The sequence below is a fragment of the Poecile atricapillus genome, chromosome 7, assembly GCF_030490865.1.
Source record: "Poecile atricapillus isolate bPoeAtr1 chromosome 7, bPoeAtr1.hap1, whole genome shotgun sequence".
In the NCBI taxonomy this organism is placed as follows: domain Eukaryota; kingdom Metazoa; phylum Chordata; class Aves; order Passeriformes; family Paridae; genus Poecile; species Poecile atricapillus.
The window spans coordinates 6,796,037-6,810,924 of record NC_081255.1 but is presented as its reverse complement, the minus strand read 5'-3'; the positions used below and the strand labels follow the sequence as shown (position 1 = coordinate 6,810,924).

The window sequence follows — 14,888 nt, the reverse complement described above, 5'->3', positions numbered from 1 at the left end:
AAGCCTGTATCCAACAGCACAGGCCGTGCAGGCAGGACACAGCCGGGCAGCCTGGAGTCCTTTGCTCCCGGGGTCCCTGCAATGAGTTCCTATTCTGTGGTCCCTTCTCTGCTCTCTTCTCCTCTATCCCTTTTCTCTGCCTCTTTACAGCACAAAACCATTAGTGATAATCCCAGCTGGAGCCAGGCACCTTCCCCATTGCTGCCTTTATGTGGCTGGGTCCTAGCTGAGCTTCTGGGAATCAATTACTGGGGGCAGAGGTTCTTGCTGGGCTTCTCTGAGGCCAGAATTGAATCTGCAGATTTTCACTTAGTGCCTACAGGAGCAAGAGCCTCTTGGAAATCAGCAGCTGTATGTCCAGCATGAGGGGCTGGGACAGAGATAATACTACTGATACTAAGGAAAATGTCAATGAGAAAAGATGACTCTCAAAGTCTCCTGACAGGTGTTTTTTGGTCCTTTTGGCATTACAGGGTCTAGTCTCCTCTGAGAGCTTCTGACAACACAACTCAGTTGGAGCTCAGATGTGGGGGAAAGAGAAGAAGGACCACCTCAGCATCCTTCATTCCAGCATCACACAGCAACACTGGTTTGGCCTCTACATCCAGCTGGGTGTGCAGTGGCTGGGGGAGGGAGACAGAGGGGGAGCGTGCTGAGTCTTTGCTCCTGTTGACCATGCAGTGATCCCCATGGACACATGCCCAGAGGGCTCTAAAATAATGTGTGATGGATGCCTGTGGCGCCCTTGGAATCTGTTGTGCTCACTGGGATGATTCAAGAGCACAATAACATTTTTTTCTCAACCCCAGAATCCTGATCCTGATCCACACCCTAAGCAGAACAAGGCAAAGCACTGGCAAATACCAAGGGCAAAACTTGGTCCCTGCAAGATGCCCAAATCACCTCGAGGTGAGAGCATCCACTCCTGGGGAGCTCTCTCCTGGCATGGCCTGGATGTTTGGCTTCTCTTGCTGTCCTCCTTCCAGCTCCCTCTCAGCAAGGAAAGGGAAAATCCCTGCTCCTCCTGCCCTGACCTGCACTTTTCTCAATGGTTTGTACTTCACAGCAGCATGGGTGTGTGATAAAGGATATCCTTTCTCAGCTTCATCAAGAGCAAAGAAAATATAATATATATTTATATATATATATTATATATATGTATATAGATATAATTAAGTTTAAATATTTGCAGAGAGATCACAACTACCTCGACCTTGCTAAAAGAAGTCTGTACAGCAGAGAGGGGTGAGTAGTGACAAAATCCAGAGCAAAGACAGACACCCAGGAGCCGGACCAGGACAAACATCCGTGGCAGCACCTGGGCTCTCGGCGTGGATGGACCCTAGCCCAGCGTGCGGCTGAGGCGGCACCAGACCCCTGGCTGAGCGCCTCGTGTGGGTTCTGGAGGGAGCAGCGATGGGGAGGGGACCACATTCCTGCCCTCCTGGGCTCCTCGCTGGCCTGGACCCAACCCCTCCGTGCGCGGTCGCCATCCCCCTGCCCGGCTCTCCCTCAGGCTCCTGCCCCCTCGCCCCTGCCATTCCCACGGCCCCGCTGCTGCCCCTTGGCTCCTCCGGCGCTGCCTGACCCAGAGAGGCCCCTCATGGTGCCACTACTGGTTCTCCTCGGCCGCCGGGTCACGGCACGTGCACTCGTCCTGGTCGCAGTCAGCAGCAAACGGGATCACCTGGGGGAACAAAGGGACATCTCAGCCTCCACCCTGGGACACCCCTACACCCCCACAAGGCTTCTCCACCCTGCTATGGACAAACTGGTATTTCGGGCTGTGCCCTGTTGTTGGCACTGCCAGGCTCTGCGCTCACTGAGGAATGGGCTTTGATACAACCTGTCCCCAGCTGAGTTTTGTTCTTAGCCTTTTCCTTTTTAGTAATGTGTTTCAAATTTTGCAGCCAAAGGTCGGGTTGAATCTTGTGCCCCAAATGTCAAACCCTGGTGAGAAGTGTCCCCTGATGGGTGTAAGACACTCAGACTAGGGCTGGCACTGGTGAGGCACCTCTAGATTTGTTTTACTCTGGTCCCTGTTAGAAAACCCCCTTCATCCATGTCTGAACCTATGGATCTGTCAGTTACTCCTGACTCTTCCAGCAAAGCATGAGGATAATATAGCCTCGTTTTCTGCAGCAATTTGGGGGACTCAGCTGAGCTCTCAACTGCAAAGCTGACCTCCACACTGCCCGACATAAAAGCCAGGGTAGGTGCATTGTTCTTGTGCACTGTGGACTAAGGAAAGCCAGGCAGGATGGAGGCTCACTGAGCAGGAACAGCCTCCCATGGGGCAGGCAGTGGGTTCTTACAGGGCCACTCATAAGCTGTGCAGCTTTGAGATGCCCTGTGCAGGTTGGGAGGCTCACTGCACATGGCTTTCTCTACAACAACTGCATGTGACCGAGCAAGCTTGTGTCCCCTTCTCTGGTGGTAGCACAGAAAGGACGGAGGGCAGACACTGAGCATCTGACTCGTGGTTGACAGTGGCCTGGTAATGAGCCATGGGAGCCAAGAAAAGAGTTTCCTTCAGAGATTTTATACACACCAGGCTCAGAGCCAGGAGTTTTTCTTACTGTGGAAACACATTTGATTTTTCACAGACTGGATCAGCAAAGGAAGGGCTGGAGTGCTTTGGGGATTTTTTTTTGATGTTTAAACTCTGTATTTCTCCATCTGTCTTAAAAGGGATGTGCTGGAGGCATGTTGAGCGGAAGATCTGGGACCTGTGGGGGATGAAAGCTGTGTCTGTGTCTCCTGAGAGCCATGGGACTGAACCCCACCACTTTCCACTATGAACCCATCCTTTATTTTGGCCATGTCTTGCTTTGAGATGTCATGATATTGTTGTGGGGATTTCACTCATCACTTGGGTGTAAAGCCTCCTCTTTCCTATCTCAAGTGGATCTTCCCAGGATTTTATTTTTCCTTTTCTCTGTGTATGTATGCGTGATGAAAGGAGAAATGATTCAAGCTCCACAACAAAGATGAGAAGATCCAAATTCACATATTTTCGCAGTGAGAAATTATTTCATGCCCTGTGATTTGTTTTGCTGTTGGATATGATTAGGAAGAATGGGCTGTGAGTGCTGGATAGCAAGTTAGGTGGGAGGGAAGGTTGTGATGGGAGACAAAAAGGGGTCTGTGCAACCCCAACGCCAAGTTACTCCCTCTATGCTCTTCTTCCCTCCTCAGAGAGGGAGGAAAACATCACTTGTAGCAGATGCCAGTGGACCATACCAAAAATCTCCTGAGACAGCTCAATTACACAAGGTGACTTCTGACTCACCATGTCTAGCACTATGTCCTATGGAAGTCATTTCTTTGGGACACATTTCCCAATACGAGAGGAAATCCCATGAACCTCAGTGGGAGCTGGGCTGAGGTTTCAATCATGCTGGCCTGAATCCAAACCCCTCTCTTAATCAGTGCAATGATGTCCGTCAGCTTCAGCTGGCTTTGGTTTAAAATCGCGCGTTTGTTCTCCGTTCATGGGAGAATTACACTGCAGGCTCAGTTCCACAGCCAGCAAAGCCAAAGAACATAGATAGCAGTCACCCCTGAATCCACAGATCCTGGCCAAGGCCACGGGAGGTGCTGCCTTACCTTCCTGGAGGACAGTGTGGAGGAGCAGCAGTCCCCGCCGTCATACTGGCAGTATGCCCGGTTGTTGATGGTGTCACACCAGCCGTCTGCTTGGAAGGGCTAAGGCAGAGCAACAAGGTTGTGTCAAAGGTTGTTCAAAAGCATAAGGTTGCCCCCAAAAGTAGAGGCCCCAGGTCTTCAGCAAGGCCCCTGTACCCACTTCCACCATACACAAGCTCCTCTTCAAAGCCAAAGGGCACCAGATATCCCAGCTGGTGTGGATGGAGCAGTGGGTGTTCCAAGGGCAGCAGCTAGAGGATCGTGGAATTATGAAATTCCATTTAACATTCCATCAGAAATGTTAAATGGCACGAGCAGCCATTCAAAAAACCAGTTTATTGTTGTTCACTTACATGAGTCATCTGATCAGAGAAGAAGCAACTGGGGCTGAGAAGCAGCCAGTGATGGCTGAGAATCTCTCCCCATGCAATGGCTGTGACCAGCGGCGTGCATGGGAAGCACTCGCAAGGAGGCGTCAGGAGCGGTCGGCAGCCAAGGTTTATTTATCACAGATCTACACCAGCACTGCCAAGCAGCCACTGAACAAGCTACAGGATGGAGAAGCCATTCGTTCCTCGAGTGATTAGTAACAAAATGCTTCTTTCACTTCGGGCTCTGTGATGGTACTTACTGGCCCAGCAACCATGGCTGACCTCCAGGAGGACGTTTTCCAGCAGAATCGTGGAATCATGGAATGGTTTTGATTGGAAGGGGCCTTAAAGACCATCTTGTTCCAACATCCCTGCCATGGGCAGGGACATCTTCCACTAGACCAGGTATCCAAGCCCTGTCCCATCTGGTCTTGAACATTTCCAGGACTGGGGCAGCCACAGTTTTTCTGGACAACCTGTGCCTGTGTCCCACCACTCTTAGAATCAAAAATTTGCTCCTAATATCTAGTCTAAACCCACCCTATCTCAGTTTAAAACCACTACCCTTTACCCTGTCACTCCATGTCCTTGCCAAAAGCCCCTCCCTGACCCTGACCCTTGTGTAGCCCCTTTTAGTCCTGGAAGGTGCTTTAAGGTGTCCACAGAGTCTTCTCCAGACTGAACAGGACTCTTGCTGGAACCCTGGCTATCCCATTGTTCATGGAAGCAGCTGACCCATTTCATTGGGTCTGGTTGGCCCCAAACAACAACTGAACTCCCCAAAATTCCCAGACTCAGCCTTTGATGATGGACACTCACATGCAGCACCCTTAAACTGAACTAGAGCCTCCTGAAAAATGTCACTGCGCCGCAATAGCCCTGCACCCACTGTGCCAAAACCAACATATGGGCCTGGTGATAATACCAGTAATTCACATGAAAAAACCATGCCAAAACCAGAGAACCCATGTGGCTTTTTGTCCTTGTGACTCACAAGGAACAGAAATGGGCTCAACACAGGCTAATAACACTTTAGGAAGTAGCAGCAGGGATTATGGCAAACCACCAGTTCTGGTCTCCGCTATCAGTAGCACAGGCCACAGGCCAAATTCAGGCAGCCACAGAAAGATCGCATTAGCCTGGAAGATTTTGGAAGAGCAGAAGAAAGAGCACACCTTCCCTACAGCTGGGAAATTGAGGCACAGCCGAATTAAGCAGCTCACTCAAAAAAACAGAAGGGATTTGACTCCAATCATTGCTGTCACAAACTTCATCCAGAGGAGACCAGGGTGCAATTTCTTCAAGGCAACAGTGTTAACACTCCTCTTCCACCAAAAAGCATCAGGTGGGTCTTAAATGATGGTGGTCAAAGGTTTCTTAGTCTCGAAGCAGCTTTGAGCACCGGGAGGGCCAGGGCAGGGATGCTGGGGCTGGCAGGTACCAGGATGCCGTCGGGACTGGCCAGGGACGCTGGCAGGGGAAGGCTCTTCTGGGTGTGATTTGCTTTTGCAGCCTTCCACGCGGTGGAGTTTTTCCTTGAGCTTTGCTCCATATGTCATGACTCACTGGCAAAACAACACCCGTCGCTTTGGTAGTTTCCATACAATTATGGGGATGTTTGCCCGTCCTGGCTGCACAGGTCTGAAACGATTTCCAGATCTTGCATGCAAGGTGGGGGGAGGACAGAGGCAGGGACAGGATGGGAAGGAGAGGCTCCCAGTCTCTCACTACACCTATCAGGGCTAACTGCCCCCTCCTCTCACCCAGCCGGAGCCCGTACCCCACCCTAAACAAATACAGGATCCTATGGCAACACTTGTTGGGGAAACTTAACAACTCATGCTCCAAATTACATTGGAAAAACATATGAAGGGAAAATAAAAAATGACTAATTGGACTCGAGGCTCAGGAGAGCCAGGCACAAGGTTTGGGGATTTCTGTCCCTGCTCCTTGTCTAGTGTTTGGAGAACACAGTGACTCCTGTGCCTTTGCCTTACTGAGAGCCTCCACATGGTTTTGCCTTTTGTCAAGCAGAAAGAACAAAGTAAGGTGTTGGTTATCCTCAAGGGCACAGGAGTCCTTGTACTTGTACCAGGCTCATTCTTGCAGGAATCATGGCAAGGTGGGGACACAGGCAACACAATCTATCGAGGGTAGGAGATGTGAGAGAGCAGAACCCGTACAGACTCTGTTCAGCCTTGCTTGAGATGCGTGGCTCTACAGAAAGCAATGCCAGTGGTGGGAGAAGGCGGTTTGCTCACATCTGTGCCTTGCAAAAACACCTGATGATGTTTTAAGATGCTAGCAAGAAAAAGGAAAACAGCAATGCCCAGCTGTGCCACATGAAGGTTATGGATGTGATCCAGAGAAATGGTCAGCTGGGTCTCAGCTGCCAGAATACGCATCCTCCAGCGTGGAGGGGGGGGAGGTGGGCAGTGGGCTGGTTGAAATGTCTCTTATAAACAGGGAAAAACTGAATAAGGGAATTGCAGCAGCCGCTCTACGCTGTGTTGAGTGGTGGGGAGCTGCTGGGCCAGGCGGCGTGCCACCGAGGCAGCCAGGGAGACGGGCTGTGTCAGCGGATCTCCCGCTCGGCCATCCATCTTCCTTGTTTGTTCAGACAGGAGCTCCAGTGGGGCGTGTGTCAGCACGTGGAGGTGCAGCATCTGGCACTGCCGGGCCGGAGCCCTGCGCTGCCGGCACAAAAATAGTAACGGCAAATCAAGTGCTTGGCAATTTAAATAGGCTAAAAAAACACAGCCTCTCAAAGCTGGGAGCAGGCACGGATGAAGAGAGAAAAAATTGAAAGGGGAAAAAAAATATGAAAGAGGGAAAAATACTGCAGGCAAAGGAAGGATGCGAGAAAGGACTGGTTAGATCCCAGTGCATCCCAGACAGAATCATCTCTGAGTGCTCAAATGGTGCAGTTTCTCTCAAGGATGCTGGGAGATGTCACCCAGGGAGCAGTGCCTGTGCACAGTATTTTTCCACAACCCTTGAGGAGTCCCCAGGCTGGCTCCATCCCTGGGGCTGTTGTCCTGCCCAGCAGGGAGTCCCCAGTGCCATCAGTGGGGCGGGCAGGGTCCAGGCATTTTTCTTCAAATCCACCTTACACGTAGGTTGATTCAGTGTGAAAGAGCACAAAAGGGTGCAACAGGTGAGGGAAAGTTGGATCACGAAGACTCAATCATAGATCACATCAGTGTTGGACATATTTCAGTACTTCATTGCTGGTATTTGATAAATATTATTTTCCAGGAATGCACATTTTGCTCTGGTTGAGCACACCTGAAGGCCCAGCACCTTGCTTTTGGCCATGCCCCCTTCCAGATGTTTTGGAGGAAAGTGGAAAAAAGAAAAAAGAAAAAAAAAATCAGCATTTACCTGAGGAGCTGAAAGGCTTCTCTGATCTGCCACTGAAGTGGAAAGTGCTTGTCATTTCTATCTGCACACAGCCATTGAAAGGCCAGATCCCAGTCTCAGGGAGTCAAGTCCAGCCTTAAGAAGCAAAATGCTTTCTCCCAGACTGGTCCTGGGCTTTGTGACTCTGCTGATCCATCCAAGGAAGGTGTACACTTTGCTTTCATGGAGCTTCTAAGTCAGCATGGATTTTGCTGTCCTTTCATTTATCCCTTTGGGAATTGGTATTCTGGGCATCAAGCTCAGACTGTTTTTATGCTAATCCAACCATGTGGCTGAGAAGATGCAGGTGTTTTTGCCCTCCTCAGCTATCACTTTGAAAGCAGCCCCAGAGAAAAAGGGGAACCACCTTTTGGGCAGGGACCAGCCCTGGAAAAGCTGCTGCTGCCCTCAGACTCATGCCTTGTGCATCAGCTTCACCACCAGTAATTCTGCTCCTGGGACAGATGAGTCACTAGTGGTGGGAAGATGAGTTGGAAACCCCATCCCTTTGGTGGCAGGGGGATGTCAGACCAAACCAGAACCACGGGACACAAACCTGAGTTGTCCCAGGGCTGGAGAGTGCTACAGCTGCAGGGGTCTGCAAGAGAAGATGTGTTCCAGGTGAAGGTGCTGCCTGTGGCAGGGAGGAACAGACAGGATATGTGGGGAAGAAAAGCATGGACAGGCTGCAGTAGCCCTTGGAGAGGCTGCCTTCTCTTCTCTTGGAGAGGCTGCCTGCCAGATGTCTTCTCTTCCTCCCCACCTCAGTCACTAGAAAGGTCTTTCCAAAAGCTCTGGGAGGTCCCTGGGAGGACTTGAAGAGTGCCCAAAGCCTTGTTAAACATCTGGTTCACTTAAAGCCCCAATACATCCACCACCCCACCTTGGGTCCCTGAAAATTCCCCCTCCCATCCCTGTCCCAGTCCCTCCAACATCCTTCCAAACCACTGCTCCCCTGCAGAAAACTGTCAGTCCTTAAGGCCAGAGATGTGGCAGGAGCTGGCTGAAGTGATTCTATAGCACCGGGTCCCCAGGACAGATCCCTTTCCTTACACACATTCACGCTGGTGAGGCAGAGAGCCCGGTCATTCTTGGCTCTCCCTGCTTGCCCAGGGAAGTTGACTGGGAATGCAGACTGTGGGAGGAAATGACAATGTTCATTGTTTGGATTAAATATTTTTCTTGGCGCTCTCTCTGTTGCAGTGTCTTTTATTTTATTTTTTCTCCCCCCCTTGACACCCCAAGCACATTCACTTTCCTTCTCTCCTTTTGGAGGCTCTCTGGCACAAGGAGGTAATCTGCTCTGAAAAACAGAGAGGGACAGAGAGGGAACAGGTCTGGCTTATGCTCAGAAAGTTTTTTGGGATGTTTTTGTGCCCTGAGGTACCCTGAGCAGTGAGCAAGATCTACCTGGACCATTGTAAAGAGGGAAGCAGAGTGAGCAACGTCCAGAAGAAGAGACCTCTAGAAATTTGGAAACGGGAACCTGGGACCAAGTGGCCTGAAGAAGAGAAACAAAATCCTACAAACTTAGTGCTTCATTGTCCATTTTTATGTCTTCCAGTTCCTGTCCCCTGAGCCATCCCTCTGCTCCTTTTGAACTGTGGTACCTGCCTGTAGCATGGCTCGTTGGAGACATCATGGACCTGCCCCATCACCTCAGACACAGACAGAAAGCAAAACAGAGAAATTCCAACTGCTTCTGAGCCTGCTGGTGTCCCTGAGCCACTGGTCAGCTAAGCATGCAGATTGTTTATACCACATCTCAGGTCTCCAGAAACATCTGCTCCAGCTCCAGTGTCTTCTCCCCAAGTCTCACTACAGAAACAGAGGCCTGCTGCTTGAGAACATTCTCCACACACCTGAGTGAACACTTCAGGTGGGCTGGAGGGTTGTGACACCCTGCTGTCTGGTTTCAGCTCATGGACCATCACTGCTGCTGCCACAGCACCTCCCAGCAGTCTTGGTGTGGAGCTCTAGGTGTTCTCCAGGACAGTGGGGTCCCTTGGGGTTTCCTGCAAGCAGCTGGGCCCATTTGAAGCAGTCAGTGCTGAGCTTCTGCAGGATTGGTGTCTGCAAAGGGGATGGAGTGCACAGAGGCTCCATGGGCTGCTGTCAGTGGCCATCCTGGGAGAGCAGGTCCTTGCCTTCATGGTGCCTGAAAGTGCTTCTGTGTCCCAGGACAGGATTTTGCTCGGACACACTTCTGCTGCAGAACTGAACATGTGGCACTTCAGACCCCAGAATGGGGATGTGTTTCTTTATCCCTCTGCACTGTGCTGCTCAGAGGCCTCATGGCTCAGCAGAGACCCATCTGGAAAGGTCTTTGCAAAGTCCAAGAGACAAGAGGGAAGAAAGAGATGAAATGCTGGTAGAGATCACCACATCAGAGCAGATCTTTGCTTCCATCAAAACATCCATGTCTATGATATATTCACGGTGAGTTCCTCAGCCTTGTCCTTTTCACACCCTGATCTCAGTGCTGACAGGAGAAGAGACACAGAAGCAGGAAAGAACAGGGGGGGAGGAGCAGAGGAAGTTGCTGTGTGTCAGTAGTGCTCCTGGCAAGCATGGTGGCTCACCCTTCGCAGGGATACCGCTGGGACACACAGGAGAAGGCAGGACTTCCTGTGCCATGAGCACCAGCCTGCCATCCTGCCCTCAGCAGCTCTCCTGCTGCACAGATTGGAGCTCCTGCCAAGCCATTTGTGCAAAATATGTTACAGGACAGAACGGGTTATGGAAAACAAGCCTTGAAAACCACAAGGGCCTCCTGACCCACTTGTATCTGGTTTCTGCCAAGTTCTTGTTACAGATCTTAAACAGAAAGAAAAACAATGTACAAGGGATGAAGGAGCTGAAGGGGAATGAATATTCGTGTTGGAAGAGCAGTTGGCTGGGCTACGCTTGGGGATGTTTATTATCAGAAACGACTCATTGATTTTTATTTCAGCGGGTGCCTTCAGTGGTTTTCCACTCTGTCTATACCACTGGCTGCACGACTGGGACTGCTGGGAGGGGGAAAAGCGGGATGTGGACAGGGATGAGGGGAAGGCACCTGAACTGGAAAGGGCAGAGAAGCAGCCAGAGGTCAGCACATCCCAAGTGCAGGGCTGCTGGCACAATGTGACTTGGGGAAGCTGAGGCTGCTCCCGCCTCTTTGGGGCTCCACTGCTATTGGTGTCTCTGGGTGCTGGAGCCCTACCCATGCCAAAAGACCCCCATCTTTTGGGGTTCTGTGAGCCTGTCCCTGCAGGTAAGGGAGGGGCACCTGTCCCTTGTCCTTGCACTGTGCTGCTGTGTGAAAATTTTATTTCCCTCTGCTTTGTCTCTTAATAAAATGATGCTGCTACAATCACACTCCGTGTGTGTGCAGGGGACAGAGATCTTCTCTTTGTTTAGGAAGAGAAGCTCAATTTTTGTAAGAGGAATAGATTTCTCTGGATCATCCCCTGGAAGGCTGTATCCCATGCTGAGCAGCCCACACTGCCCATGTCAAAAGCAGCATGAAAATGTACCCAGCAGGAATGCAAAGAGCTCCCCATCTTGCCTTCCACCTCCCCAGCATGAGGGGCTTTGGTCTCACCAGTCAGATGTCAGGGCTGATGCAGGAGTGACCACTACCTGCAGTCCTTGGTCCTCATGCTCCCCCACCATCTGTACAAGCTGCATTAAGCAGGGTGGGAGGTACAGCATTGTCTGGTCCAAGAAAGGAGAAAGATGTGTGAAACATGAGAGGGTGACTAAATTCTGGCCACGCTTGCTTTAGAGTCTCCTTGGTGCAGCTGGGGTACCTGCAGTCCTCACTGCCTTAAGCCTCAGAAGTACAGAAGAGAATCTTTCCTGGAGCAGAGCATTCCACCAGCATCACATTTCTTACCAGTTTCCTATGCTGAGTTTTGCCATGGTACAAAATCAGAGATACACAAGTCTGGGATGAGTGAGAACCAAGGGTCCCCAGCCCCACTGACACTGAGGAGCAGAGGCAGCTGAAGCTCTGTTGCAGTGCTTGTCCCAGGGAACAAGTCTCACACCCTGTCTCCCATCACATGAAAGAGCAGCAGGTTTTAGGTGACACTTCCCACCATCTTTATTGTATATACCTTCCAAAGGGTTAATTCTGACTGAGAAATGCTGGACACAAGCCACAGATGTGCAGAATGAGGGTTTTGTGCATCCTGGTGGGAAGAGCTAAGTATTCTTCAGGGTCCTTCACTACCTGTTGGATCAAGAGATTCAAGAACAGCTTGCAACCACACAAACACTTCAGTCCCTATTTAATAATTTCCATTGCAATGGCTCAGGAAAACCACAAAACAGAGAACAGATGAACATTTTTACGATTGTGATAACATGACCAGCAGCATGAGAGGGCAGCGAGACCTTGTCCTCATGCAGGGAAGACCTGAGAAATTCCCAGCAGCTCATGCTCACAACAGTGTTCTGTTCTCTGCCCATCTTCATCCAGGGCATGAGGCAGAGACCTCAAGTCAAAGTCCCTTTCAATTAACCCTTTGCTGCCTGCACATAATGACATGAAGCTGGAGGTGAGAATGAGGCCAGCATGTTGCACAATGTGTTGGCTGCCCAAAAATGCTGCCCACATTCACTGTGGTCACTGCAAGAGCAGCCTAGCTTTCTCTGAGTGCACTTGAGCAGGACAGTGCCCCATCCTATGAAAAACATTGTGTAAACACAATGATGATAAATTAAGTGAACCTTTGCACCTAAACCACCTACAATGTGAAGCACAGGAGCCCCTGTGGTGAGAGACAGAGGGGTGCAGATGTAGGGCATTGCACAGACTAGGAGGTGCTCCATAGCAGCCACACTCATGCACAGACTACTAAGGACCATAGCAGGAATGGTCAAAGGGAGCAACTTGGATCTCTGTACAAGATCTCTATATACAAGCTGTCTCTTCCTCTCAAGTCAACAGTCTCACTTGCTTTTGAGCACAGGTGGATGATACATCAGAAGTGATCACCTTGGGATAGCTTAGGAGAACGTGACCCAGGTGCTGCAAACACCTCCCTCACAGCAGTCAAACACACCACCAGGACCAAAACAACCTCCTCCCAACCCATGGTGGGGAGGAGGGGTTTCTCTCCTCCTCCACTCCCCTCTCCTGACAGCCCCAAGCCCCCTCCCTTGGTGCCGCCATCTGTTTTTCTACTGATGGCAGGGGACGAGATGTTCCGCTGGCCCTCGGAAGGCAAAGTGCGCTCAGCGCTAACTTGTATTCCTGACGGGCTCCTGGAAGGGTTTGCATCCCTCCCTCCCCTCCCTCCCTCGCCGACGTACGTGCCTCACTGCTCCGGCACTGGGGAACTTGGCAAGGCACAGCAAGAGACAGGGAGGCAGATGGATGACCAGATTAACAGAAAGAGAAGGGAGGTGGGGAGAGAAGTGAGAGGGATGAGCAGGCAGGCTGATCCACCGCCAGCGTAGGAGAAAGATGAGTGAGAGTCCCTCTAATGCCACTGCATGGTGACCTGCACTTTCCAATATGAGGCAGAGTTCCAGATGGAGCTGGGAAGGTTGAGCCTTGGCTACTGCTCCCATGCCCCGGCCTGAAGTGACTCCACCAGGGAGAGACAGTATGAGCTGCCAGGTGGCCTGGATTCCTGTTATGTAGGGTTGCTCCCCTCACTGAGGCATCCAGAAGAGAAACCTTCCTGATCCAAGACACACTTGGCAGTCAACAGAGAGACAACAGAATCTCCAAGGGGTGACTCAGACCTGAGGTGACATGGACAGTCCACTGGAACAGCATTTCACTGCCCAGTGATGGCACAGTCTGGGCTCTTTAAGGAGGTGTCTCCATTGAGGGGCTCCTACGAAATGAGGGGGAACCCAGGACTAATATGACCCATGGACATGGCAAGGGAAGCTGAACCATGTGTGTGAGGGGGCCTCCATGCAGTGAGGACAGAGCACAGGTTATATTCTTTACTCTGCTCCTGCTGTGTGATGCCTCCACATCCACAAGGGACTGGGGGAAGTGGAACAGCCTCTGAAAACTGCAGAGCTCTTCGTCACAAGAAGGAAGGCAGAGAGGAATAGGAATGAGGATGGAAGTCAGCACAGATGAGGTAGAAACAACATTCAGGGTATTCTGTGGTCAAATGGGGAGACTGGTGACATCTCCCTTCTTGCCAGTGCCAAGCAGCAGCTCCCAGAGCAGTACTTTGAACGGGGCACCTTCAATAAGTGTTACTCTTTACAGCAAGACAATGGCTACTATGAAACTCATGTGGGGGAAAAAAAATTACCTAGGAAAATTTGGATTATTGGTCCAACCTTAGCAGCTTGCAGCAACGTAGGAGGAAACACATGGGAAAAAAATAAACCAAGACATGTATGTGAGAAGTGAGGAGAAGGAAAATAAGGATGAAGAGGAAGCTGGGAGCTGTACCAAAAAGGAGAGCATAAGGGTGAAAGAAACTATCTGAGGATGAATCTTCATTAGTGTTACCGTGAGTGACTGTGACCGTAAAAATAGGCCTGCCCTGATGAAACTGCTAACAAGGAAGAAGGCTCTGTTCCACAGAGGAGGATCAGGATATCTAACAAATAGTAAGATGACCTGAAGGACTACAGAGAGAGAAACAAGATGACATTCTCTTGTATAAAATGGAAGGGCAAGCTCTTGTAGTGATGGCAAAACATCTGCTGTTAGCTTGGTGCTCATCAGTTGGAAAGAAAGGAGGAAGAGAAAGATCTGTGTGTACTTGCTGACCTCAGGATATCTGAACTGCCAGACTGATGCAAGTGCAGAAACAACAGATACAGTCCTGTGTCCCATCAAAATAGACATTTCCAGCACAAGGAAGCTTTATGCAGGGCTTTGGTAAGACCTCGGATGGAAGAGTATGTACTGACTGCTTGGTCATTCTTGATGAAACAATAATTGAAAGCAGAAAAAGTATTTAAGAAGTCTACAAGTGTGATGAAGAACATGGAATCTCTCCATTTTGGGGTGGGACACTGCAAGATTTTGGCCTGTTAACCTCCTGTTTGCCAAGAGTCTTCCCTGAGACTGCTTCCTCAGAGTAAAGGAGAGTGAAGCAAACAGGAACATAAAGATCTCATGTTGGCAGTGAGCACATTTGATGAGAGCACAGTGACTTACACTGTGACTTCAGGTACTCAGTCTCTCTCTCTCTCTCACACACACACACACAAACAAACAAATTGCCATTTTTCATCATTCCCTATGGGATCTCTCACTGAACACACAGACCCAAGGTGAAGCACAGGAACCACACAGGAGGAAACACTAGGGTCAGTCTGGGGTACCTGAGCCTAAGGGAGAAGCATCACAATTGTGCCAGCTTTATGTAACCTGAGCTGCACAGGAAGGGAAGAAGAAACACCTCACACTCCATCAGCTCTTTGGAAAGGACCTAGTCCCAGAGAGCACAAGAAATTCTCCCTTGCTAGAAGAACCACCACAGAGACAAT

The 14,888-nt window shown here is 50.4% G+C and overlaps 1 protein-coding gene across 1 annotated transcript in view; it reads right to left on the bottom strand.

The window, feature by feature from the left end:
* Positions 1 to 1,431: 1,431 nt before the first annotated feature.
* Positions 1,432 to 14,888, bottom strand: part of PAPPA2 (pappalysin 2) — an 87,417-nt gene continuing 73,960 nt past the window's right edge. The window contains exons 21-22 of the mRNA XM_058842938.1: positions 3,610 to 3,708; positions 1,432 to 1,687 (exon numbers count right to left, since the gene is read on the bottom strand). Of these exons, the coding sequence (XP_058698921.1) occupies positions 1,613 to 1,687; positions 3,610 to 3,708 (174 nt within the window). The 3' untranslated portion in view covers positions 1,432 to 1,612. The remainder of the gene's footprint in view (positions 1,688 to 3,609; positions 3,709 to 14,888) is intronic.